This window comes from Oryza glaberrima, chromosome 8, assembly GCF_000147395.1.
Source record: "Oryza glaberrima chromosome 8, OglaRS2, whole genome shotgun sequence".
NCBI classification, from domain to species: domain Eukaryota; kingdom Viridiplantae; phylum Streptophyta; class Magnoliopsida; order Poales; family Poaceae; genus Oryza; species Oryza glaberrima.
In genome coordinates this window covers 19463396-19490570 of record NC_068333.1, presented here as the reverse complement: position 1 = coordinate 19490570, position 27175 = coordinate 19463396, and the positions used below count along the sequence as shown (strand labels likewise).

The 27175-nt window shown below is 39.7% G+C and overlaps 1 protein-coding gene and 1 pseudogene across 1 annotated transcript; one reads left to right on the top strand and one right to left on the bottom strand.

Annotated features, from left to right (window-relative positions):
* Positions 1 to 245: 245 nt before the first annotated feature.
* On the bottom strand, positions 246 to 1487 carry LOC127783257 (E3 ubiquitin-protein ligase RSL1-like). Its single transcript, XM_052310495.1, has 2 exons — positions 607 to 1487; positions 246 to 485 (listed from the first exon to the last, which is right to left on the bottom strand). The coding sequence occupies exons 1-2, from the start codon at positions 1479 to 1481 to the stop codon at positions 413 to 415; spliced, it is 948 nt and encodes a 315-aa protein (XP_052166455.1). The 5' UTR covers positions 1482 to 1487; the 3' UTR covers positions 246 to 412.
* Positions 1488 to 11864: 10377 nt separating this feature from the next.
* LOC127781387 (AT-rich interactive domain-containing protein 4-like) lies at positions 11865 to 26825 on the top strand (annotated as a pseudogene).
* The last annotated feature ends 350 nt before the right edge of the window (positions 26826 to 27175 follow it).

The following is a 27175-nucleotide window of genomic DNA, read 5'->3' as shown; positions in this document are numbered from 1 at the left end:
GAAGATTGGACTAGCTTATGTTAACGGGTACATAATCTACCAGAAGAATTATTGAACACCCGAGTGTATACACATTGGAAGCACTTTTAATCACTCACAGATCTAAAATCGTCAAATGAAGCAAGGTCGAACGTTTAACAGACAATATATAGATTGCAAATAATTTGAATGTGGTATTCAAGCGAATATTATCGCGGTAGCTGTGTGCCATGTGTAGCGAATTTAGATTTAGAAATTAGCTCCAAGTTCATACTTTTGATAACCGAAACTTAATTCGGTGAGAGAATGACATATAATTCATGCTACTGATGACCATCGGTCTCCTAAATATTATAATTGATGCTACTAGGGTCTCACTGAGAACACAGAAAAATTCAATCAGATCAGCCCAGCCAAAATTAAACTGGAATTCTCATGCAGTGCTGCAATTCGCATGAGTAACGCCCCACTGCCCTCCACATCCATAGCAGAACTCGAAGCCACACCTGCAAAATGTTGTGATGATCATGATCATCTCAAAAACAATTTGATACAACATATATACTCCTGCAAAGAAAATTCAAGATATGGAAGAAAAGACATCTGAGCGATAAAATGATGCAGCACCTGCAGGTGATGTGCAGGCAACCTTGGGACTTCTCCACGAAGTACTTGCACTTGGGGCACCTCTTCCACTTCTTCCCCTTGGCCATCTCCACCAGCAGCAGGTCCTCCTTGCCCCTGTCCCCCTTGCCGAGCTTCTTGTACGCCGCGCAGTCGACGCCGGCGTGCCACGGCACGGCGCACTGCGCGCAGAAGAGGCGCCGGCAGCTCGGGCACTCCGACTCGGTGACGGCCTCGCCGGCGTCGTCCAGCATCATCGCCGACCAGTCCTTGAACGGGCAGTACGCCCTCGGGGCGGCGAGCACCATGGCCTCGCACAGCGCCGCGCCCCACCGGTCGAACACCTCCCGCGGGAGGATCCCCTGGCAGAGCTCCGGGTCGAGCGCGCCGCGGCACCGCTCCTCGGGGCACCGGACGTCGGCGATCCTCTCCTGGATCTTGGCGCCGACGTAGCCCGCGAGGCACGCCGCGCAGAAGGCGTGGTCGCACCCGCGGCTCGCGCGGTGCGCGGCGGACGGCGGCACGGCGTCCATGCAGATCTTGCAGAAGACGAGCGTCGTCGCGGCGGCGGCGGGGATCGAGGTCAACCGAGACGACGACGACGCGGCGTGGGAGGAGGAGCACTCACCTATGAAGATAACCGGCGCCGACGAGGAGCGCGCCGTGGTGGCCGCCACGGAGGACGACATGATCACCTCCTGGAGCTGCAGCTCGGAGGCGTACTTCTCGTCGGATATCGGGAAGAGCTCGCCGTCGTCTCCATCGGCGGCGTCGTCGTCGTCGTTGCGGCCGTGGGAGAGGACGGAGAAGTAGAAGTCGTCGACGAGGACGGTGAGGTCGGCGGCGGCGTCGTTGGAACTGGAAGACCCCGACGCCATTGCCTCGTTTCGCGGCGGTTTCTCTCGCACGTCTTCGCGCGGAGATTAAATAGGAGGCACTCAACAGTCTGAGGAGTGGATGAGTGGATTAACTACGGCAGCGGCGTTTGGGTATCTGGGATGAGAATGTGGGCGGATTAACAGGTGAGTGGGTGACTGTTGGTGGTTTACATATGCATATTCCCGAAATATCGCTTTTAAGTGTGGTGGAAAGTTTGTTGGCTTTAGGGCGCCATGGTTGGAAAATGGCGCTAAGAGCGAGATCAATAGTATAGCCAGTGGATGGCTCCAAAAATTTCCATATCATGTAGAGCCATGGTTAGAGTACAATAATAAGCTGCAGTGCATAATTTTCTAAATATTATTTTTCATTTTATTTATCACATTGTATCTTTTTCATTTGTATAGAGCAAGTACTGCTCAGCTATTCGTGAGCCAATTACTTAAGCTTTGCACTATCTTCAGGGCCGACTCTAGGGGGGTCAGCCCGTGCGGCCGCCTGAGGCTCCCAAATTGTAGGGGGCCCCATGGGTGATGGACCATGGCCCATGGGACATCCATCGCCAGGCCTGAGGAGCAAAGGAGGAGAAGCGATCTGACTCCTCCCGTCGCACGTCGCCTCGATCTCTGGGTGTCTACGTCGTCGTCTAGGGCCAGAGGCCATCAGGATTCAGCCATTCAGATTCACGCCAATCACCCGGTGGCCATGGGCAGGCGCCTGTTGCTCCTCAACTCCTATTGCAGCGCTGCTCATCGCCTCATCAGCCGATCGGCGCCACCGCGCGAAGCGCCTGCTACTCGCCTGCTTCTGCTGCTCGGCGCTCGCAGTCGCGGCTCACCACGCTCGTCGGGTCGTGTTCCTCGTTCGAGGTAAATTTCATCTGTTAAATTTCCCCATCTTTTTCTCCTCTTCATAAATAAAAAATCACCAGCGCATGATGATTATTTTTTCAGCACAACATTAATCATGTGGTCGAGAAAATATGCATCCGGTAGCGAAAAAAGGAAACGGAAAAAGCGTTCGGACGATTTCATTGAAACACAACGAGGAACTATTGACATAATTTTTCACAAGTAATGCTAATGCATCAATGAGCCAAAATTTTGAAAGTGCCAACTAGTAAGTGTTTATGATTATGTTATTTCTCTTTGAAGTTTTAAAATGTTATATATAGATAATATTTTATCACATCGAATATTAAATGTTGTGTTTATAAGATTATATAAATATATGTATTAGTTTATATAGATATATAGGGGCCTCATTATAAGTTTTCGTCCTGGGGCCCAAAAACCCAGGACTGGTCCTGACTATCTTGTAACTCGTGAGGAGTTGGCGCTAATTTAGTCGCCGGCTACAGCTCTTTCTCTCTTCCAATTTTGCTTTCAACTCATTTTTTAAGGTAGGGTGGACTGCTATCGCTGGCTTGGAGCATCTATTGATTTTTTTTTATACCACATTAGGTAATTTTATTTTTGTTCATTGAATTTGTGTGTCATTCCTGATGGAAATCGATATATACTTAAGGACTTAACGCTGGTTTGGCTAATGAGAATGCTAGTGTCATTGTCTTCATCTTCATGTTGGCCATGTTTGTTTAATTCAAACTCCAAACTTTTTTAACTAGTACCATCTCTCTAGCTTCAAATATTATTGTCGTTCGAGTTAGGGGTAGAAAATGTTTTTAATCAATCAATATTCAATACTTCTAAAGTTGGTGCAATTGGCAGAACTAGCTTTTAAAATAGATTATGGAGTCAAATGCGAAAAATAAATAAATAAATACACATGTAACAAAGAAAGAGATGCCACATCGCTCGAGCTTTCTTGCAGCTTGCAGTCTCTCTGGACTTCTAATGTGTCATTTTCCAATCCTGCATCATGCCGATTCTTATATTCTTAATAACTTCTTAAATTTAGGACAATATAATTAGAGGGACCTCCTAAAACTAACTTGCACAGAATCCTTATGCGGTATTTAATCTCTTTTGTGTTTTTCATTTTAAAATATATATTTAGTTAAATTGAGGTATTTCTTGATTTGGTTTAAAACCTTCTTTTGACAAAAAATTCTTTTATTCAAATTTAGTTTGAAAACCCCTTTCTATTTTTTATGAATTATGGTCCAAGAAATTCTCCACTATTGTCCTAGAACCTAAACCAAATGATTCCAATTGGATTTAATTGTCGACCCATCCTTTAATTTTAAACCTATCCTTTCTCCCCCACACATCGAGCTAAAAGCTCTTTCCCTTCTCTCTCCCAGCCATGACCGGCTATTGCCGCCACCGCCCGATCTCCCTCACCAGAGCTCCACTAACCAAATCCTCGCGCCATTGGCTTCGCCTCGACGAGGTGATTCCATTTTTCCCCTTTCCCCTCTCCCTCCACCTTGAGATAAACCGCCACCACCACCTTCTCTTATCGCCGGAGTTGAGCTCCTGCCGTCGCTGTTCCGGCCATCTCCCTCTCCACCTAGCTAGCTACCACCCTCCCCGGATGCGCGTCGCTCGGGAACATGTTTTGCCGCCGACGTCGCAGCCTATCGACCACGGGAGCACCAGCGCCCCTTTCTCCCTCTCTTCTCCCTTCTCTCGGCTCTCTGTGAAGCGGGAGGAAGAAGAAGACGAGAAGAAGAAGAGAAAGAAGAGAAAAGGGAATAGACATTGACAGGTAGGCCCATGAATAGTAACCTTTCATATTTTCTTTATTTAATTCAAATCACAATCTTTAGAAGCCCATATCTCCTAAACCGTAGATCCGATCTCAGTGAAACCTGGACCTAAATTCATCTAAATTCAAATGCTTCATTTTGATGCCTAATTTGTTATTTTATAATTTTATTTGAATTTATTGAAATATCATTTGATTTATATTTGCCTTTTTCAAATATTTTCTTTTACCCCAAAATACCCATCAGCCACTAAAAAGCCGCCGGTTGGAACTTTACGCCTTCCATGGGGACGTTCGTGTGGTCTACTGGCCCCGACGTCGAACCGTTGGTTGTAAAGCCCGGCAAAACCAAACCTAAGGTCGAAGTGCTGCTCCTGGCACCCCACGCCTCGATGCGTATAGCGGTCGGAGCTTCACTATTCCATCGACCTCCACAGCATGCCGCACAGTTAGCTCTCGGGCCATGTGTGATCCTAGCCGCTCCGCCGCCACTCACGGTTGTCGGAGTAACACTTCCGCCCCACTAAACCTGCACAAACCTCCCATCCCTCTAGCCATTATATTGTCTGTTGACACCGGCTAGAGAAGATACCAAACCTAGTCGTCATGCTTTAGCGACGACTAGCGAACACCCAAACCCTAGCCGATATTTATCCTACCTCGATATCGGCTTAGACAATTGAAACCTTAGTCAACTTATTAGCTAGACTCCCCGCCAGCTATAATCTCAACCATTTACCCTCCAACTACCCATAGCCTATGCAAGAATTACGAGCCAATATGCTATCCTATTTCAGCATCGACTCGAGAACAACTAAACTCTAGCCACTGTTCTATCAAAGCCCGACCTTGACCTATACCAGCCACATGCCTACTTAACCACATCATTTATCCAGTATATTTCCTATCCTCCAAACCACAGAAGCCCATGCATTAAATATAAGCGACCCTAGTTGCTTAATCTCTTATCCACCTTAGCCTCCAACCCTTTAGAACCTGCACATAAAATATTAGCCAATAATCCCTATACCCTATAGAAAAGATAGGTTATACCCTAAACCCTAGCCCTCTTAACCGTTTGTCGTTTTCTTGTTATTCTATGGCTTTTATTGAATTTGGATCTTCCTCTTCTACAGTAGAGTCTGTTATATTTTGAATGGCAACCTGTGGTATTTCAAGGATCGGATAATCAGGTTGCCTATCTCGGATTTATTTGCGTTAGAGCAAGGCAAGTTATTATTCCTCTCCTTTGAGCATAAATGCCCTATATTCTATATCTCTATTCTATGCATTAGTCATACATGATTTCAAATGCATAACCTGAACATAGCAAACCAGATATGCTAGCTTTTGCTTAGCCCTGCCTAGTTAGACTGCATAAAATATAATGAACTTAGATTGGAATAGTACGGTAGAAATGGTTGATTTCCGGGTGGCTAGTACTGTTCCAACCGACATAAGATTGCCAAGTACATGTGAAGAACATACGAGTACGACCGCAATTCTCGTATGGGCATAGACCTAGCTGATTAAGTTATCTAGCAAAAGTGGTACCTCTGTATAGTGGTTCTTCTTAAGTCCTCGCGCAGGAGGCAAACTTACGCCGAGCAGGGCTATTGTGATATTTACCGAGGTGCAGGTAAATATCTTGATTATCTCGCGAGCTGTGTGTGTATTATTAAAACCTGTGTATTATTAAAACCTGATTGAGATGACGGGGGTCTCTCAACCAGTTCTCTCTAAAAACCCCGGGAACACCAGAACTCCTCTCGCTGCTGATAACGTTACGTTCAGAGCGCATGGGGACTAGGGTTCATGGAACAGGTACCACTGATGTTAGTAACCGAAAAGCTTTGACATGACAAGGCTAATGTGTTTGGCACGTCATGGATTGTGGGTAAAGCGTACATCTACTGCAGTATGAATATTATTAAAACTATTCGAATAGCCGTGCTTGCGGTTATCGGGCATTGGGACTCACAATGGCATTTTGGTTAGAAACATAATTTCAAACTTTATTAAATACTGTTGCATTTAAAACATTATAGATTTTCCTTCAATATTCTCTGCTTTCTGCAAGTAAACCTAGTTCTACACAGAAATTACCATTTCATGCATTCATTGTTGGTTAATATAATAGCTTGCTGAGTACGTTGTACTCACCCTTGCTTCAACCCCTTTTTCAGAGTCATTTTGGAGTTCTTGCCGAAGCTGGAAGTTCAATCATATAAGTTAATCTCATTTTAACTTAGTTCTCAAGTATAGATTAGATAGATGGTTTAACTCTATAGCAAAACACTAGAGTTATGTCATCGTATAGCTTCTGCTGTAATAGTTAGCCACAAGTTTGTAAATACCCTATTATTTTATGTAAAGGAATCTCCTTTAAAACCTTGATCAAATGTATGCAATGAAGATCCAGATCATTGAACCTGTATCAATCTACTGATCCAGGGCTTGATACAGTCTAAACATGTCGGTTTCCGAATCATTAGTTTTGGGACCCGACATCTAAGCTCATTATCAATAAACTAAACTAGGAATATCTAGATCCTTCAAATGAGTTAACAATACCACTAGACTATAATAAACATTACACAGTCTGAAAATTTGCAAAATAAAAATTAGGAAAAACTAAGATATAATATAAAATGTGAAATAAATAATGATACTTTGGAAGGAAAACAAATAGCGGTGGTCAAAAGAAAAGAAAAACGTAAGAGGTTCATTGGTCCCCTAATAAGCCAAAACCAAAGTTAAAATTTGAATTTTCAAACTTAATTTTGAATTGATTTTAAGATATTTTATACATAGTTTTTTTTTCAACATTGGCCTTTAAATCGCTAAGAACACATATGTAAAAGTTTTACCTATTAATTTTTATTCTCTAATAAGCCATATTCCTAATCGCTAAGAACACATATGTAAAAGTTTTACCTATAATTAATTTTTATTCTCTAATAAGCCACGGAATATGGGTAACCGATGAGACCTTAAGACTTCGTTAGAAAAAAAATCAACAATTCAACACGCCTTACATTCCACGTAGGTCTATGAAATTGAAATAAATAGAGATAGATGAAAGCTCAAAATATATAAAAAAAAAAGGTGCCACACCGATGACAGTCACACTATATTGCTTATACAATCGTCGGTGGCATGCTAGAACCGGTCAACTGAATGTGATAAAATTGAAATTTTAAGAGCTCTCTAACAAAATTTCTAATTTATTAAAAGCTACACAATTGTTTTTTTACTAAATATGCATTTCTCTACTACTTAAACGTGTGTTAATCCAAGCAACACCGAGATCGTTCATGTGTTCCAGCTTCGTTTCGTTGTCCTATGTAAGCCACATTCATATATTTAGACTATGTTTGCATAGCAAGACGAGATAACCCAGATCTCCTCCATATACTAATGCATGCACCTGAAGGCGGCAACTGCGCATAGATCGATTGATCGATCAAGAAGATGATCATATCGCAATGGTGAGAAAGGCGGCAGCGATGACGACTGGTGGAGTGGTGGTGTTAGTATCGGTGGAGGCGACAAGACAATGACACTATGCGGCTATGACGACATGATGGCTAACATCTCGGCAGAGACGATGGTTGTGGGTTGGTGGTGTTGATCAACCAACTAAAAGCAGTTGTGTGCCATCATAGCCGCAACAGCGGTACTATTGACACCGACCATCCCCAAAGTCAACCCCTCCATCCTCGCCCATGCAGCGACCACTGCGACCATCACTACGATGGCTATGCTTTCCATGTGTCGGATAAGTATCTTTTTTAGTACCTTTTTTACCAATGTAGCAATGTTGCTCATATATTACTATTATACTTCAATTCTCAACTTTCGACAAACACAAAATTGAAAGCCCATTAGAGGGTTATTTAGAAGTAAATTAATATCATTACGATTTTGCCATAAATAAATTATTTTTTCAAAATATTTGCAAAATTGTTATATTCTAGTATCATAGTAGTACTATGTAAAACGTCATGTTCACGATTCCACAAAATTTTCTCCCTCCATCATAAAATACATGACGTCGTTGACTTTTCGCATAACGTTTGACCATCCATCTTATTATATAAATATTGTTTATTTTGTTATGACTTGTTTTATCATCAAATGAACTATAATATTTACTTATATTTATACTAAATTTTTAAATAAAATGAATGATCAAACGTTATGCAAAAAGATAACGGCGTCATACATTTTGGGATGTAAGGAGTGTATGATTTACCCCACACACCGCAATGCAAGCTCCTTATTTATATACAAACTATGTTTTCTACAATAGTCAAGATTTAGAGCCAGACCATTGTTTCATTAAAAAAAGTTAGAGCCATGCCATTTAGTAGGGAAAATGGTTTTATCTCTCGAGGGGATATCTTCGCCTTTTTCATGCCATTTAAATAGCCCACTAAAAAGGTGAAAAATATAATAAGATAGATGAACATAAATATGTCACTTTATAAACATACAAGTCTATATATCCTAGTAAGCAAATTTTTACATTTCAGTGAACAAGTTGTTTGTAAGCATCATCAAACAAAGTTGCCCTCCTCGAGAAAAAAAAAAGAAGTTGTCTCATCACGTCAAATATATGAAGAGCGGGTATGGGATATAAATGGCTTAGTATTATTTTTTGTGAAGAGATTGCTCGAACACAAAATATGAGGGAAAAGGTAGAGGAACATAAGTAGGTTGATATTGAAGGCCATATCATATCTTATACATGCACTATCCTCTATTTTGAGTTGTCTTTTGTTGACATAGTTGACAGATAAATTAATGAAAGCAACGTTCTCTATCTAAAATATGTTGATGACCTAACAAGTGGTAAAGCATGCAAGCGAACAAATGTGACAATTTTCACTCAATCAGGGATAGGGTGGGTGGACGGGAGAATAATGAAATATAACGCTTTAGGGCAAAATTCCAATGATCAAAATTCCATTAGACTTGATACGACCCAATTAGAAACTATATATTGCTCTTGAGTAAATTACACGGACATTTAAACTTGTCCTTAAGTGTCGACCAAATACCTAAAACCTAAAAGCTTATATATTATGGATTGGTATTTTTAACATGTTTAATGCAGCATTTACAGTCGAAAAGTGTTTATAGCTCTTTAAAAGTCTATGCAATATGTGGCAACTTGATGTTGCCTTAATGCATAGTAGGAGTTTGTCAATATAAGGTTTGTGAATATATTTACTCATATGCATGTCAAGCTCACATTCTCGTTGGTATCACTTCATACCAATTCTTAGCAAAGTCAGACATATTTGAATCCATTATGGCATGCTAAACAAATGTAAAATGTTAAATTTACAATTTAAAATTAAATGTTTACTAGAGATCTAACTATGGGTATTGTTTTAGAATAAATTAGAAGAACCGCTCTGATAGAATTGTTTACTTACTATTAGACATATTGCTTCTTAATATTAAAATGAATATACAAATTTCAATAATAAAGTAACAATATAACCAAATCAAATGTATAATATAGGCACGGTTCTTTTTAGCCTTTTCTAAATTTTGGTTATCTATTTTTCTAAACGCAAAATCAATTGTTGTAAGCTATTTATCTATTTTCCAAATCAAAAATATTTCATAGTTTTTTAGACCAATTGTTGTAAGCTATTTATGAAGTTTATTTTTCAAAATATTATTCTATGTTAATGAAGTACTGTAAAGATTATATTTATCAAGTTTTTTTTAAAATATTATTCTATGTTAATTAAGGCTGTGTTGTTTTGGAGGGGTTGGGAAGGGATGAAAACGGAGCGGATAGTTTCCGTCCGCTCCGGAGAAAAACAAATACGAATACCTTTTGGATCGGATAATTCTCGGATACTTCGGATACGAATATGAATACATATATTTTCTCCCGGATACGAATACGAATATGGTATTGGAATTTTTGATGGATATGGAAAATAATTCGGATATCCGGTGAATAGTGCTATTCGGATATCCGCAGAAGCCATGACCCATACCCCATTTCTTTATAACTCTATGTCCTTCAATGTACCTTTTTAGATTTTAATAGTAGTTCATCTCTTGACACTGGTCCACGCTATTAATATTATTTATTTTTTCTAAAAAATATTTATAAATTATACTATATTTTATATAAAATGAGGTAATTATATATGTTGGATATTTGTTTCTATTAAAAGTTGAGTTGGTTTTGTTGTTCCGAGAAAAAAAATGTTTTCGTATTTGTGTCCGATCATATTCGATTCTTATTTGTATTCGAGATAATCCGTTTATGTTCCGTATTCAAACTATCCGTATTTGTTTCCGCATCTGCTGACACGGAAAAACATTTGGTTGTTAACAGCATCTGAAAATTTTTTTTATGAAAACTAAATTTTTTTATGAAAACTAATATGGTATGAGCATTATCCATCAGTATCCGCTACGTTTTCATCCCAACGGAAACCCCTCCACTCCGCACGGAAAACGGAGCGATAGATTATCACATGATTAACTAAGTTTTAGCAATAAAAAATTAAAAAAATAGATTAATATGATTTCTAGAGCAACTTTCCTATATAAACTTTTCACAAAACACGTACCGTTTAGCAGTTTAAAAAAATGTGCATGTGGAAAATAAGGGAGATGGGTTGGGAACTCATTCTCAGGCAGTACTGTACCGATTATTTTTTAACTCCGAGTAGAGGAAAATATGTTTTAAACAGTGCCATGAATTTAAAAAAGAATTAAAAATCATTGTTAGTCCCGCATGTTAGCCCGTGACGGCCGTCCATCCCCTCCCCACCCACCGCCAGCAAAATTTTTAATCCTGAGTAAATCTGTGAGGAAAATTTTAACTCGTAATGATGTGGATAAATCTTAGCCGTTGGATATATTTTGGAGTGTCCAGATTCACCTCACCTTGTGACATGCCTCACCCAAGACCCAACCTGGCTCCCCGGCTCCCCGCTACTCCGCTAGTAATCGCAACGCGAGCGTTCCTCAAGAACCCGACGAACAAGCATGAACTGCCTCACCATCCACCGCCGCCGCGTCGCCCCTTCCCCAATCCCATCCAAAATTCCTCCGATCCCCGCCGGAATCGAAGACAGGAGCCGACCACATCACCACCCCGGCGGCGCATCGATCGCGTATGCGCTGGATGCGGCCAAAAAAAAAATCCCAAAAATCAGCACGGATCGGAGAGAAGGTATGCATCGCATTTTCCCCCACTTTTCCTCGCTATCCCGCTGTAATTTAATCCGTCATCTTGTTTTTGTTTCTCTCTGCAAGTTATGAGTCATCGTCGTCATCATCATCCCATCGCGGATGCAAGCGCGACAAGGGGAAGCGTGCTAGGGATATCTCCACCGCGGCGGCATCAGTAGCAGCATCAGCAGCCGTAGCAATGTGAGGAATCCGTGCGCCGTTCGATCTCCACTGGCTCAGTTCGTCACTCTACTCTCATTTTTTTTTGCCGTTACAATATTACCTTTTTTGCTTGCTTCTGGGGATTAATTGGCGTTTTCCCCTCATTTTTGGCTCTATTAAATGCTTGGAGAGGGGATTTGTGCTAGGGTTCATCACATTCTCGCCCTAACATCCCAGCTCTACCCTCTCCTCTTCCTCCACCGCCGCCGCCGCCGCCGCCAAATCGAGCCCGCTTTGCGCCTCCGCCAGCGTCCTAGCGTCTCGTGAGTCCCGGTTCGGTGTTGTGATAGTCGATTTTGGTCTCCTGTTAGGTTAGATCTGCTCGATCGATTTTCTCTGCTCGATCCGATTTGTTCTGCTCGATCCGATTTGTTCTGCTCGATCCGATCTGTTGTATTTGCTCGGTTCTATTCGTTCCTTTTTGGTTCCGGGTGGAGATCTTTTTGTTTGATTTGCTCGGTTGGTTTTGGGTGGAGATTTTTTATGGAGGAGGTTTGGTCTGTTGTTGCTATTGGTTTTGCAGCCTTGCAGCGTTCAAGTTCAACCATGTCTCATTTCAAGAGCGGCTCAAGGGTGAAGTGCACGATGCTTGCAGTTCTGTGCGGTAAGGTAGGCAAGCAGCGACGCCACCTGGTCCAGTGCCCGAGTCCCAGCGGCCGCGGCCGTCATTCCCATTCCCGGAGTTGATCTCGTCCGGGAGGTTGGATGTAAGTATCTTTTGCTGTTTATTTTTCTAGAGCAAGTTTAATAGTAGGCTAAGGGACGGATCTAAGATGTTGGGGCACAGGTGATCTAGGATGTTGGGGCACAGGTGTTACCACTCACTTACTAGACGTGCCCGCGTTTCGACATGCTGCGCTTAGGCAAATACTCGTTTCACTTCAGTTTTATTAATTCGGCCTAAAATAATACCAAAAGTATTTTATACACATGATTACAATCCACACATGGCCAATGAAGTTAAAATAGGATCGCAGCACAGGTTAATATTATCTATCATATAATATTGCTTATAGAAATTTGTAAACATGCATGTGTGCCGTGGTTAAATAAAAAATCACTCTTGCAAGTTTCAGCATCCTATTCATGGCCAGCAAAGCAATCCATTTCGCAAAACGGCCCCAATAGCCAATTGATCGAGCCAAATCTTGTTAGCATAGATGCAATGATGAATATAAATCATGTTGCAAACAGATCTTTACACTTTTACAGTTGTGTATTAAATTAAGTGGCTCACTTTTGTTGACAAAACCCCTAAAATCTAAACCTACTTTCCATTTTCTCTCTTGTGGTTCCATATTAGCCTGCTGTTCCACTTCAAAGCAAGCATAGATATAGTACGTTTTCTTAGTAAGCTAGTTCCCCTCTCTGCCTAACAAGCATCTTGCGAGAACAAATCCATCTGGTTCATCGCTCTATCAGTTGATCAGATAACAGGTTTTTAAGTTTTCACCATCCTTATAGGCTCTCAGTACTGCGTTGCAGCTTGCAGTGGCTGAAGCAGTGGCTGATAGGTTTGGCGGCCAGAGCTGGGACTTGAGCCCCGACAAGCCCCAGTGATGGATATGCCCCTGTGATAACCAAGAAAATAGTGTTAACTCTTATGCAAAAGCTAGCTATACACATGCTAAGATAAATGCATTAATTAATTATATATACATGAGAGAAAGAGAGAAGAAATTTAGAGGCAACCTTATAACCAATCTGTTACACATGTGAATTCTAATGCTAATTTTCGATTGCCTTATAGCTAGTAGTTAGCTTTACTATTAAACTTGGTCTTAAGTACATATTTTGTTTGTCAGTTCTGAACTTGGAAATTTGGGCATGCAGGTGCACACGCTGATCAATCCTACGGTTGATCAATTTCTGGAGGCACAACGGGCTTTGCAGCCCCGCTTCATATACCTCCAGGGACAGCTGCTTGACAATGAGGAAGAAATCGGCGCACTTGTTTGGGGCGATGCTGATGTTTCTGATCCACAGACATTTAGTTCACTCATTTGTTCGCCTTTTCCTACCATAGTAAGCACCAAACTCTGCTGATTTTCTATGTATTATATCATTTTATCATGTCTAACTTAAACCGGCAAATGTTAGACAATACAAGAGCCCGGCCTAGGAAATTAGCAAGCATATTACATAAAAATTACACAATACAACACGGAAATAGAAGCATAAGAGCACCTTAGGTTGGTTAGCCGCTTAATACACCATGTAATGCATAATAGCAGGTGGCTGACAGACACCTAGCGCCAATTTTTGAGTACTGATGTTTGGCTGCTGGCCTGCTTGGCGCTTGAGCTCCCATAGCACCTGTACTATGCTTCTTTTAGCACTGCAATTTATAGCTATATCTATGCTTTTTTGTCCGCCTATTCCTACCATAGTAAGCACCAAACTCTGCTGATTTTCTATGTACTACATCATATTATCATGTCTAACTTAAACCGGCAAATGAGACAATACAGGAGCCCTAGAGGGTCTGCAGAGCTGGTGCCTAGGAAATTAGCAAGCATATTACATAAAAATTACACAATACAACACTAAAATAGAAGCACAAGAGCACCTAAGGTTGGTTAGCCGCCTAATACAGCATGTAATGCATAATCGCAGGTGGCTAACAGGCGCCTAGCACCGATTTTTGAGTTCTGATGTTTGGCTGCTTGGCGCTTCAGCTCCCATAGCACCTGGACTATGCTTCTTTTAGCGCTGCAGTTTATAGCTATATCTATGCTTCCTTACATGTTTGGTTTACTGATCCACTTTAGTTATTAGTGTTTGCTGATGAAGTTTGGCAATTTGTATAATTGGGTGCTAGAGTGCTTGCTAAAGTGGTTATGACCGCTCTTAGCATACGGTATTGATCTTTTAGTTTAGTGTTATCACCGCTCTTAGCATACGGTATTGATCTTTCAATTGAGTGATCGATAGTATGATTAGTTCATGCATGCATGCAGCTGGGATTAGAGCCAGGCAGCGATAGCATTAATACTCTTATGGAGCTATAAATATGGGCATTTAGGTTATCTAATTGGATTTGATGGTTTAATGCGATAAAAATACATGCCTTATATAGTTCTGCAGAGGGAGTAGTTCATAATTGCGTGCATCTAGGCTCCCTTTGTTATTGAGGTTGATTGTGATTTAAGGGCCAATTTAGAGATTAACAGATTGGCCCTTAAAATTACTTATTTTATTTTTTGTTTTTTAACCCTTGTAACCTTGTTTATATATTCCAGATATATTTATCTGACTTGTAGCTAGTAACAATTCAATTTCTTCTTAACCTTCCTCTGCCTGTTTTCCTGTTTAGTTAATGAAAGTTATTCTTTCCAATTTTTCCTTAGTCTTCTTCGTTGTAGCTACTTATCTTACCTTTTAAGATCTAATTCAGGTTTATTTGGAAGTTCCAAGTGGAGAAAAGATTGCTCAATCTCTTCAATCGAAGGTAGTCTATTTTCTGATTTTTTCAAGTCGCTGTTTCTTATTTACATTTGAACCTGTAGATTGCTTATTGCTGCAAATATCTTTTGCCACGTAGGTGGGAATCTGCTTTATCGATGCAATATCCAAATGTCCCCATTTATTGTTCAATTTTTTTTTTCTGTAGAGTATTATAGAGCTTAGTTTCTATAAAACAATTACTAAATTGCATTTGTTTAACTTGTTTTGACTGGCATAGTGAGGTTCTATTGATGGTATTTTTATATAACTATATGCTTTTAATATCTGCAATTACTGCCCATTTTCCCACATGCTGATTACTAACTTACAATTTTCTTGGCAGTTTTACTAAGCTTTTTTTTCCCCAAAAATACAATTCCAACTCTGTCATTACTTTGGAATCTTATTTCTAATTTCAAATTTGTATTTTTTATACTATTTCATTGCTAGGGGATTTCATATATAATGTATTGGAGATATTCATTATCATCCTATGCGGCATCTCATTTTCGCCATTCCTTATTGTCAGTTGTTCAGAGGTATCTCATATCCGTCTTGCATTTGTTGAATATATTTTAAGCCATTAAGTTTTTGTTTCTTTATCCAATAATTGTGTATTCCTGTTTGTAGCTCCTGCAGCCATGCATGGGATGCATTTCAGCTTGCATATGCTTCTTTTGAACAATACTGTGTAAGAAATAATGACGTGCAACGTCTTATGCTTGGGCCTCATCTTCTTGGGGATGCTCCAAGGATATATATCACCCCTCCTGGAAACAAAATGGCTGAGGAAGAAGATACCTCTGAATACTTTCCAGACATAAAGATATACGATGAAGATGTGCACTTAAAGCTTCTTATCTGTGGAGCACATTGCACCCCTGTAAGTTGAAGCGATCATGCCGAGATTTTTATTCTAAAATATGGCAATTTTTCTTATTCCAAATCAATGATTGTATTTCCATCCCTTTTACAGGATTCATCTATATTGAACTCACTAGAGGATGGTTTGAATGCTCTTCTCAATATTGAAGTATGTGTCAAATCTTCTTCTAGTATGTGTCAAATCAATGTTGCTGCTTTTTATTTTCTACATCTAATTCGTGCTGAGTTCTGAATGGAGTATTACCCAGTGACCTATTTTGTAGAAATGCTAGGTTATTGGAGTAATGAAGTACGTGATGCTATTATGCTAACTTACAAATCATAAATATTGTTGCATCGTAAGTAACGGGCTAGTGGCCATCGACCACTATTGCTACTTGTAAGCAGCTTATACAAGCTGGTGGGGCTAGGTTCCAAAGTCTATACTTGCATGGTTATGGAGTGAAGCTTCCTGTAGATTAGTCATAGTCTCGTTTTCTGAGACGTAAATTTTCATTTTAGACTATGCAGCATACCCACATCTAAGAACTTAGTAGTGGTGGTGGTGATTGGTGGGTCTGCCATCCCACCACCTCCTCTTTTGTTTGGTGGGATCTTCTAATTTGTGGATTTATTTTCTGATTGATGTGGATTGCAAATGTATATGTTTTTTTTCGTGAAATATATGTATATTTGTTGATTGTTGCAATACACCGGTATTTTGCTAGCACCATTGTATGCAAATTTTATGTACCATGAATTTAGGAACAAGATAATATGGCACATACTGCACAGTGTCAATTCATTCTTGTCTATTAAACTGCACGAGAAAAATGATGCAAGTAGTAAAATTGTTGATAGGGCCTTTTTTTAATGTTTGATTTTCTTCTCTCTTTTCAGTTTCGGTGGTGCAAACTCCAGGATAGAGTCAGGTATCTTCAGCTGCTGTATAATACATATTCAATACCTCGCAACCTGTTGTGTCTTAAACACTATTGCTCATGTGTGAGTTATGTTTGCATCTGTGTCTTAAACACTATCGCTCATGTGTGAGTTATGTGTGCTGTATAATACATATTCAATATCTCGCAACCTGTTGTGTCTTGAACACTATTGCTCATGTCGCAATCATATCGTAATTTTCTATGCCACAAAAATATTTGAAGCTTAAATTGGTGATATATCTAATGAGCTAACTTGTATTTTGCTGCTATAATTTAGAGGTTAACTGAGGTTACATTTTCATATAGACTAAAGACAAAACTTAATGGTAACACAAATTAAATGCTTTTATTGGTGTGTCTTGTAAAATGTAAACTACTGCGCGATAGAGTATTTAACCTGTATCCTTTTTTAATCATATTTCAAGTTGTGCTTCTTATTCTTATTTGCAGTTCTGCATCGTTGCTTGCTGATTACTATAAAATTTTTAGCTTGTTTCTGCTCACAATATTTCTCTTTGGAGCGCTGTTGCTCCTCTTCATGTTGATTCAGTTCTGTTAGACGGGGTGGTTACAATATGTTGTGATATCACAACATCCAGTTCTTCACATGTGTCACTGCTTCTTTCTGGCAGTCCGCAAACCTGTTTTGATGACGAGGTATGGTTTCTGTATTTTATGGAGCATTTTTTAGTCTTCAGTTTGATATTTGCAATGTCATATGTTGTTTATGTAGCTTTTGGAGAAGCATATTAAGAAAGAACTTATTGAGAGCTGCCGGTTAGTTCGTGTTGTCTCGGTTAGCGAGGATGATGGACCATCTTCAGCCGAGCCTTTGACTTCAATGTCCGTGGCTTCTGGAGCTTCTACTTTAGAAGTGTTGATGACCTTACCTAAGTGGGCAGCGCAGGTTAATTTTCTTCAGAAAAGTTTAAATGAAACTGACTAGACAGCTTGGTGACATGTGTGATATACTGACAATTTATCCACTGCTAAACTCAATATATACTGACAACTGAAGGTTTGTTTGAATTGTGTAGGTTTTGAAATATCTTGCTCAAGAAACGTCTTACAAAAGCCTGGTTCCACTTGGAATTGCTTCTGTAAATGGTACTCCAGTTTCTTCGTTCGATAAAGAAGATGTGGATCGGCTTCTTTTCTTTTGCACAAACCAAGATGAAGATGAAGCTATTGGAAGTGGTCTATATCACCATCTGCCAAGATGGTCTGCATCCCTTGCGAAGGACAGAGTGAAGGGAAATATTGTGTCAAAACCAGGTGATTCTTAGTGCAAATGGAGTTGGAGTGGACTAGAAACATCTTATGAAATGGATTAACCTATTGTTTTTCACGTTCTTTTCAGCTAGGTGAAGGATACAAGGGCAACGGCAATTTGTAGTTGTGCAAAGGTGGTGTCAATGCTGAATGTTGAGAGAATGCACAACTCACTTGCACATCAACAAGCATAGCAAGGGCGAGGCTCTATGTTGAGCGAATCCAAATTTTTTTTGTGTGAACATGTCTTGGTTTTTTGTGTGATTCTCATTGTATGGTTGTTGGTTTGTTAACTGCAACCAAAATTTGAATCTTGAAAGTTAATATTAGAGATGTTTTTTTTTTCATTGTAGTGTATTTTCTAGCTTAGGCTTCTAAATTTCTTATCATTTTTTTGGTTGCTTCATTCAATTCTCTATAGCTTATCACCCATAGTTCAACTTGTTAGAGCCAAAACGTTGAACACTCCTGTAAATTATTACTATGGGAAAATCTCTTATTAGTAACGGCAGTAGGGTTAATTAAGATTCTAATGGGATTAGGTCCTTGTCAATAACATTTCTTGGAATTTCTCTTTTTATATCATTATATGCTTGTAAGGAGCAATTGCTATTCATTTTTTGAAAAGATGATTGCTATACTTTCATTTTTTTGGAATTTGTGTTTTTGACACTTTCATTCCCATGTGATTCCATATATGTAATATATTGGAGAAATCCGTTCTTATCCTATGCAGCATCTCATTTTTGCCATGCCTTGGTCTCGGTGTCAGTTTGCCAGAGGTACCGTATCAGTCTTGCATTTGTTTAATGTAGTGTAAGTCATTTAGTTTTGTTTTTTCATCCAATAATTGAGTATTCCTGTTTGTTTGTAGCTCTGCAGCGCTACATGGGTTGCATTTCAGCTTGCACATGCTTCTTTTCGACTGTACTGTGTAATAAATAATGAGGTACTCCAAGGATAAATATCTCCCCTCCTGAAAACGTAATGACTGAGGAAGGAGATAAATTCTGAATATTTTTCAGCCATAAAGATATACTCCATATGAAGAAGATGTGAACATGAAGCTTCTTATTTGTGGAGCACTATGCACCCTGCCTACCTTGTAAGCTTTAGCAATCATGCCTAAATTAACTTGTTCTATAAAACAATTACTAAACTGCATTTGTTTAACTTGTTTTGACTGGCATAGTGAGGTTCTATTGATGGCAATTTTATATAACTACTAGAAAAAATGCCCCTGCGTTGCGACAGGTGGATGCTATTTTAATCTTATTATTGTTATACGGTTTAATTAAGGTGAAATTTACTGTGGAAATTCGCTTAAAATCATGAACTGTAATTAGAGTCCGATCATCTCAAGTTAGCATGCGAGCTTTTTAAAAGAGATTTCCTATATCACTCTTCTTTATTTCCAAAAGCAAATGAACTTAATAAACGATTCAAATACGGATATGTATTTCCAAAAGTGAACGAACTTGAAAACCGACTCATACACAAATGACGTACCAAAGCACCGGCAAAAACATCTTCAATATTTATAATAGTAGAGATATGCTTTTAATATCTGCAATTACTGTCCATTTTCCCACACGCTGATTACTAACTTACAATTTTCTTGGCAGTTTTACTAAGCTTTTTTTTCCCCAAAATACTATTCCAACTCTGTTATTACTTTGGAATCTTATTTCTAATTTCAAATTTGTATTTTTTATACTCTTTCATTGCTAGGGTATTTCATATATAATGTATTGGAGATATTCATTATCATCCTATGCGGCATCTCATTTTCGCCATTCCTTATTGTCAGTTGTACAGAGGTATCTCGTATCCGTCTTGCATTTGTTGAATATATTTTAAGCCATTAAGTTTTTTTTTCTTTATCCAATAATTCTGTATTCCTGTTTGTAGCTCCTGCAGCCATGCATGGGATGCATTTCAGCTTGCATATGCTTCTTTTGAACAATACTGTGTAAGAAATAATGAAGTGCAATGTCTTATGCTTGGGCCTTATCTACTTGGGGATGCTCCAAGGATATATATTACCCCTCCTGGAAGCAAAATGGCCGAGGAAGAAGATACCTCTGAATATTTTCCAGACATAAAGATATACGATGAAGATGTGCACTTAAAGCTTCTTATTTGTGGAGCACATTGCACCCCTGTAAGTTAAAGTGATCATGCCGAGATTTTTATTCTAAAATATGGTAATTTTTCTTATTCCAAATCAATGATTGTACTTCCATCTGTTTTACAGGATTCATCTGTATTGAACTCACTAGAGGATGGTTTGAATGCTCTTCTCAATATTGAAGTATGTGTCAAATCTTCTTCTAGTATGTGTTCAATCAATGTTGCTGCCTTTTATTTTCTACATCTAATTAGTGCTGAGTTCTGAATGGAGTATTACCCAGAGACCTATTTTGTAGAAATGCTAGGTTATTGGAGTAATGAAGTACGTGATGCTATTATGCTAACTTACAAATCATAAAGATTGTTGCATCCTAAGTAATGGGCTACTTGTAAGCAGCTTATACAAGCTGGTGGGGCTAGGTTCCAAAGTCTATACTTGCATGGTTATGGAGTGAAGCTTCCTGTAGATTAGTCATAGTCTCGTTTTCTGAATCGTAAGTTTTCATTTTAGACTATGCAGCATACCCACATCTAAGAACTTAGTAGTGGTGGTGGTGATTGGTGTGTCTGCCATCCCACCACCTCCTCTTTTGTTTGGTGGGATCTTCTAATTTGTGGATTTATTTTCTGATTGATGTGGATTTGCAAATATATATGTTTTTTTCATGAAATATATGAAAATTTTAATATTAGAACTTGTATATTTGTTGATTGTTGCAATACACCGGTATTTTGCTAGCACCATTGTATGCAAATTTTATGTACCATGAATTTAGGAACAAGATAATTTGGCACATACTGCACAGTCTCAATTCATTCTTGTCTATTAAACTGCACGAGAAAAATGATGCAAGTAGTAAAATTGTTGATAGGGCATTTTTTTAATGTTTGATTTTCTTCTCTCTTTTCAGTTTCGGTGGTGCAAACTCCAGGATAGAGTCAGGTATCTTCAGCTGCTGTATATTACATATTCAATACCTCGCAACCTGTTGTGTCTTAAACACTATTGCTCATGTGTGAGTTATGTTTGCATCTGTGTCTTAAACACTATTGCTCATGTGCGAGTTATGTGTGCTGTATAATACATATTCAATATCTCGCAACCTGTTGTGTCTTGAACACTATTGCTCATGTCGCAATCATATCGTAATTTTCTATGCCACAAAAATATTTGAAGCTTAAATTGGTGATATATCTAATGAGCTAACTTGTATTTTGCTGCTATAATTTAGAGGTTAACTGAGGTTACATTTCCATATAGACTAAAGACAAAACTTAATGGTAACACAAATTAAATGCTTTTATTGGTGTGTAAAATGTAAACTACTGCGCGATAGAGTATTTAACCTGTATCCTTTTTTAATCATATTTTAAGTTGTGCTTCTTATTCTTATTTGCAGTTCTGCATCGTTGCTTGCATGATTACTATATAATGTTTAGCTTGTTTCTGCTCACAATATTTCTCTTTGCAGCGCTGCTCCTCCTCTTCATGTTGATTCAGCTCTGTTAGACGGGGTGGTTACAATATGTTGTGATATCACTACATCCAGTTCTTCACGTGTCACTGCTTCTTTCTGGCAGTCCACAAACCTGTTTTGATGACGAGGTATGGTTTCTGTATTTATGGAGCATTATTTAGTCTTCAGTCTGATATTTGCAATGTCATATGCTGTTTATGTAGCTTTTGGAGAAGCATATTAAGAAAGAACTTATTGAGAGCCGCCGGTTAGTTCGTGTTGTCTCGGTTAGCGAGGATGATGGACCATCTTCAGCCGAGCCTTTGACTTCAATGTCCGTGGCTTCTGGAGCTTCTACTTTTGAAGTGTTGATGACCTTACCTAAGTGGGCAGCACAGGTTAATTTTCTTCAGAAAAGTTTAAATGAAACTGATTAGACAGCTTGGTGACATGTGTGATATACTGACAATTTATCCACTGCTAAACTCAATATATACTGACAACTGAAGATTTGTTTGAATTGTGTAGGTTTTGAAATATCTTGCTCAAGAAACGTCTTACAAAAGCCTGGTTCCACTTGGAATTGCTTCTGTAAATGGTACTCCAGTTTCTTCGTTCGATAAAGAAGATGTGGATCGGCTTCTTTTCTTTTGCACAAACCAAGATGAAGATGAAGCTATTGGAAATGGTCTATATCACCATCTGCCAAGATGGTCTGCATCCCTTGCGAAGGACAGAGTGAAGAGAAATTTTGTGTCAAAACCAGGTGATTCTTAGTGCAAATGGAGTTGGAGTGGACTAGAAACATCTTATGAAATGGATTAACCTATTGTTTTTCACGTTCTTTTCAGCTAGGTGAAGGATACAAGGGCAACGGCAATTTGTAGTTGTGCAAAGGTGGTGTCAGTGCTGAATGTTGAGAGAATGCACAACTCACTTGCACATCAACAAGCATCGCAAGGGCGAGGCTCTATGTTGAGCGAATCCAAATTTCGGAAAGCAAAACAGGCTGTGCAGCCCAACTTGATGTACCTCCAGGGTCAGCAGCTTGAGAATGAGGAAGAAATTGGTACACTTGTCTGGGGCGAGGCTGATGTATCTGATCCATAGATATTTAGTTCACTCACTAGTCCACCTTTTCCGACCATAGTAAGCACCAAACTCTTAGCTTATTGCAACAATGTTGGTCACTGCTCTTAGCTTTCAAATAAATGATAACCGATACTACTATAAGCTTTCGTTTCAATGCGCTGTTCGATTTTATTTATGTGATGGACATTTATACTCCGTAGAAAATGTTAGGCGATTTTCTTAGGGCTTCTATAAGAATTTGTGGGACACATATTTCCCGAAACACTTTTTACCATGCACCCTAGTAAGCTTTATCCATAATGACTAAATTAGTACTATTTTCTTATGTAATATTGCATTTTTCTTGTTCCAATCAGTACTTTCATCTCTTTTACAGGATGCTATGTGATCCGCTGCGGCGGCAGCATTAGCATCCGCAGCAGCTGTAGCAATGTGAGGAATTGGGGAGATCCCTGCTTCCTTGCGCAGTTCGATCTCCACTGGCTCGCGCGGTTCGTCCCTCTTGGCAATCAATTTTTTTTGCCGTTACGATCTTGCCTTTTTTGCTTGCTTTTGGGGATTAATTGGCAATTTTCCCTTTGTTTTTGGCTCTACTAAATTCTCGGAGAGGGGGATTTGTGTTAGGGTTCATAGCATTCTCGCCCCCACATCCTAGCTCTACCCCTTCCTCTGCTGCTGCCGCCACCAAGTCGAGCACGCCTTGCTCCTTCGTGTTGTGGTAGTCGATTTCGGTCTTCTGTTAGAGCTTCGATTTGCTAGATCCAGATCTGGCGTGTTGGTTTGATTTTCTTGGTTTGTCGTAGTTCTTGTTAGTTTTGGGTTGAGATGTATTTTTGGTGTGGCAGGCCTTTGCAGGGTTCAACGGTTGCGGATCTGTGGTGTTTTTTTGTTCAACCATGCCTCATTTCCCGAGCAGCTCAAGGGTGAAGTGCACGATGCTTGCAGTGCTGTGCGGTAAGGTAGGCAAGCAGCGGACGCCACCTGGTCCAATGCCCGAGTCCCAGCGGCTGTGGCCGTCATTCCTATTCCCGGAGTTGATCTCGTCTGGAAGGTTGGACGTGACTATCCTTTTGCTGTTTATTTTTGTAGAGCAAGTTTAATAGTTGGCTAAGGGGTGGATCCAGGATGATGTTAGGGCACCGGTGTCACCACTCACATATACTTTCTCTATCATATCCTGTACTAGGTTTATTTATTTTAAAACGGAGGGAGTACATAATATGGCATTTTTCTTATTCCAACCAATAATCATGCTTCCATCTCTTTCACAGGATGCTAGTTAGTTGGGCTAAATTAGCAGCAATTAAATCTTGCCAGAAGAGCAGAAATGTTCCCGACACATTAAGCCGGTGTTTGAACTGCACACAACGAGGAAGCCAGTCCTGTGGACACAAGCAAAAGCCCAATATACTTACCCCGTAGAAAATGTTAGGCGATTTTCTTAGGGCTTCTATAAGAATTTGTGGGACACATATTTCCCGAAACACTTTTTACCATGTACCCTAGTAAGCTTTTCTCAATCATGACTAAATTAGTACTATTTTCTTATGTAATATTGCATTTTTCTTATTCCAATCAGTACTTTCATCTCTTTTACATGATGCTATGTGATCTGCCGCAGCGGCGGCATCAGCATCCGCGGCAGCTATAGCTATGTGATCCGTGCACCATTTGATCTCCCGTGGCTTGAGAGGTTCGTCACTCTGGTCCTCCCGGCCAAATAATTTTTCTTTTGGCATCATGATCTTTGCCGTTTTGTCTCGCCTATAGTGATTTCTAATTGCTTGGCTATTTATTAGCGTTTTCCCCTTCGTTCTGGCTGTATTAAATGATTCAAGAGGGGGATTTGTGCTGAGGCTAAACTAGGGTTCATAGCTCTCTCGCCCCCACAGCCCCGCTCTACCCTTTCTGCTGCCGTTGCCGCCACCAAATCAAATGCTTCTTGCGCTTCTGCCGGCATCCTTGGTGTTATGTGTGATATACTGATAATCGATACACTACTAAACTCAAAACATATGGTGTTTTATACCCTTGTTTATCACTAACTGAAGATTTATTTGAACTCTGCTGGTTTTGAAATATCTTGCTCAAGAAACGTCTTACAAAAGCCTGGTTCCACTCGGAATTGCTTGTGTAGATGGCACTTCAGTTTCTTCATTCGATAGACAAGGCGTGGATCGGCTTCTTTTTTGCACGAACCAAGATGAAGATGAAGCTATTAGAAATGATTTATATTCCGATCTGCCAGATGGTCTGCATCCCTTGCGAAGGACAGAGTGAAGAGAAGTATAGCTTTCAATTAAATGATGACTGATACTACATTAAGCTTCTGTTTCAATGCGCTGTAGGACTTTATTTATGTGACGGACATTTATACTCCGTAGAAAATGTTAGGTGATTTTCTTAGAGCTTCTATAAGAATTTGTGGGACACACATATTTCCCCGGAACACTTCTTACCATGCACCCGAGTAAGCTTTATCAATCATGACTAAATTAGTACTATTTTCTTATGTAATATTGCATTTTTCTTATTCTAATCAATACTTCCATCTCTTTTACTGGATGCCATGTTATCCATCGTGGGGGCGGCATCAGCATCCGCAACAGCCGTAGCTATGTGATCCGTGCACCATTTGATCTCCTGTGGCTTGAGAGGTTCGTCACTCTCGTCCTCTCGGCCAATCATTTTTTTTCGCGTTATGATCTTTGCCATTTTGTCTTGCCTCTCGTGATTTCTAATTGCTCTGCTATTTATTGGCGTTTTCCCCTTCATTCTGGCTGTATTAAATGCTTCGAGAGGGGGATTTGTGCTGAGGCTAAACTAGGGTTCGTAGCTCTCACTCCTTTGTTATGAATAGCTCTTCTATTCGTTATAGGGGCACTAGGCCCAAATATATACAGGTACAAGAGTGGGTAAATATGCACAAAAGCCCCTTATACAATGGGGAAATACAAGAATACATATACATCTAACACCCTGCAGCCCCGCTCTACCCTTTCCGCCGCCGCTGCAGCCACCAAATCAAGTGCTTCCTGCGCTTCTCCAGCGTCCTTGGTGTTGTGTGTGATATACTGACAATTTATACACTACAAAACTCAAACATATGGTGTTTTATACCCTTGTTGATCACTAACGGAAACTTTATTTGAATTCTGTAGGTTTTGAAATATCCTGCTCCAGAAACAGAACAAAAGCCTGGTTCCACTTGGAATTGCTTGTGTAGATGGCACTCTAGTTTGTTCATTCAACAGACAAGGCGTGGGTCCACTTCTTTTCTTTTGCACAAACCAAGATGAAGATGAAGATATTGAAAATGATTTATATTCTGATCTGCCAAGATGGTCTGCATCCCTTGAGAAGGACAGAGTGAAGGGAAGTATAGGTTCAAAACCAGGTAATTTTTAGTGCTAATGGAGTTGGAGTGGACTAGAAACATCTTTGAAAGGGGTTAACCTATTATTTGCATGCTCTTTTCAGCGAGGCAGATCGGTTACAAGGGCAGCGACAATGTGGAGTGGGGCAAAGGCGGTGTCGATGCTAAAGTTGGTGATTACTCACTCGCACATGAACAGTATGTCATAGCATGGGCAAGGCTCATTGTTTGGCACAATGAACTGCATGAAAATTTGGATGCGATATTCAAAGAATCGAGCTGACAGTAGTCATATGTGAGGGAATCCAAACTTGTAGTTTGATGAACCTAACTTATTTTTAGTGTTGATCTGAATGTTACTTGTTGGTTTATTAACTGCAACCAAAATTTGAATCTTGAATGTTGATATTAGAGATTTTTTTTTTCACTGTAGTGTATTTTCTAGCCTAGGCTTCTAAATCGCTTATCACTTATTTCCCATTTCATAAGCTTCTGATTTAATGTGCTAGTGATTTTATTTATGTGACGAACATTAATACCCCTCCATAGAAAATGTAAATGTACGTGATTTTCTCCGGGATCTATAGAATTTTGTGGGACGCATATTTCCCGAAGCACTTTTTATGAGATATTTTCCTCCAAAATGTGTTAACACAAGCTATTATTTTTTCCAAACCACATCCTTGCATTAACGAGAAAATTGATATTTTGCCATCTTCAGGGTGGGGTTTCACTGAAATGCCACTCCGGATGTGGCTTTGTTATAATGCCACTTTCAAACGAAGCCATCTTGCTACAATGCTATTTCGACCATTTTTTTTATTTCCAAATGGAGGGCAGATGTATTGAGAAATTCACCAGATAATGTGATAGAGATTGGTATTATATTAGTATTGAGAAATGCATTGTGACCTTGCATAGAAGGTTTTTTTAAGGGATGTAGGCCTTATATTAGTATTGATTCAACTGCACATGACGGTAGATAAAAAGAAAAA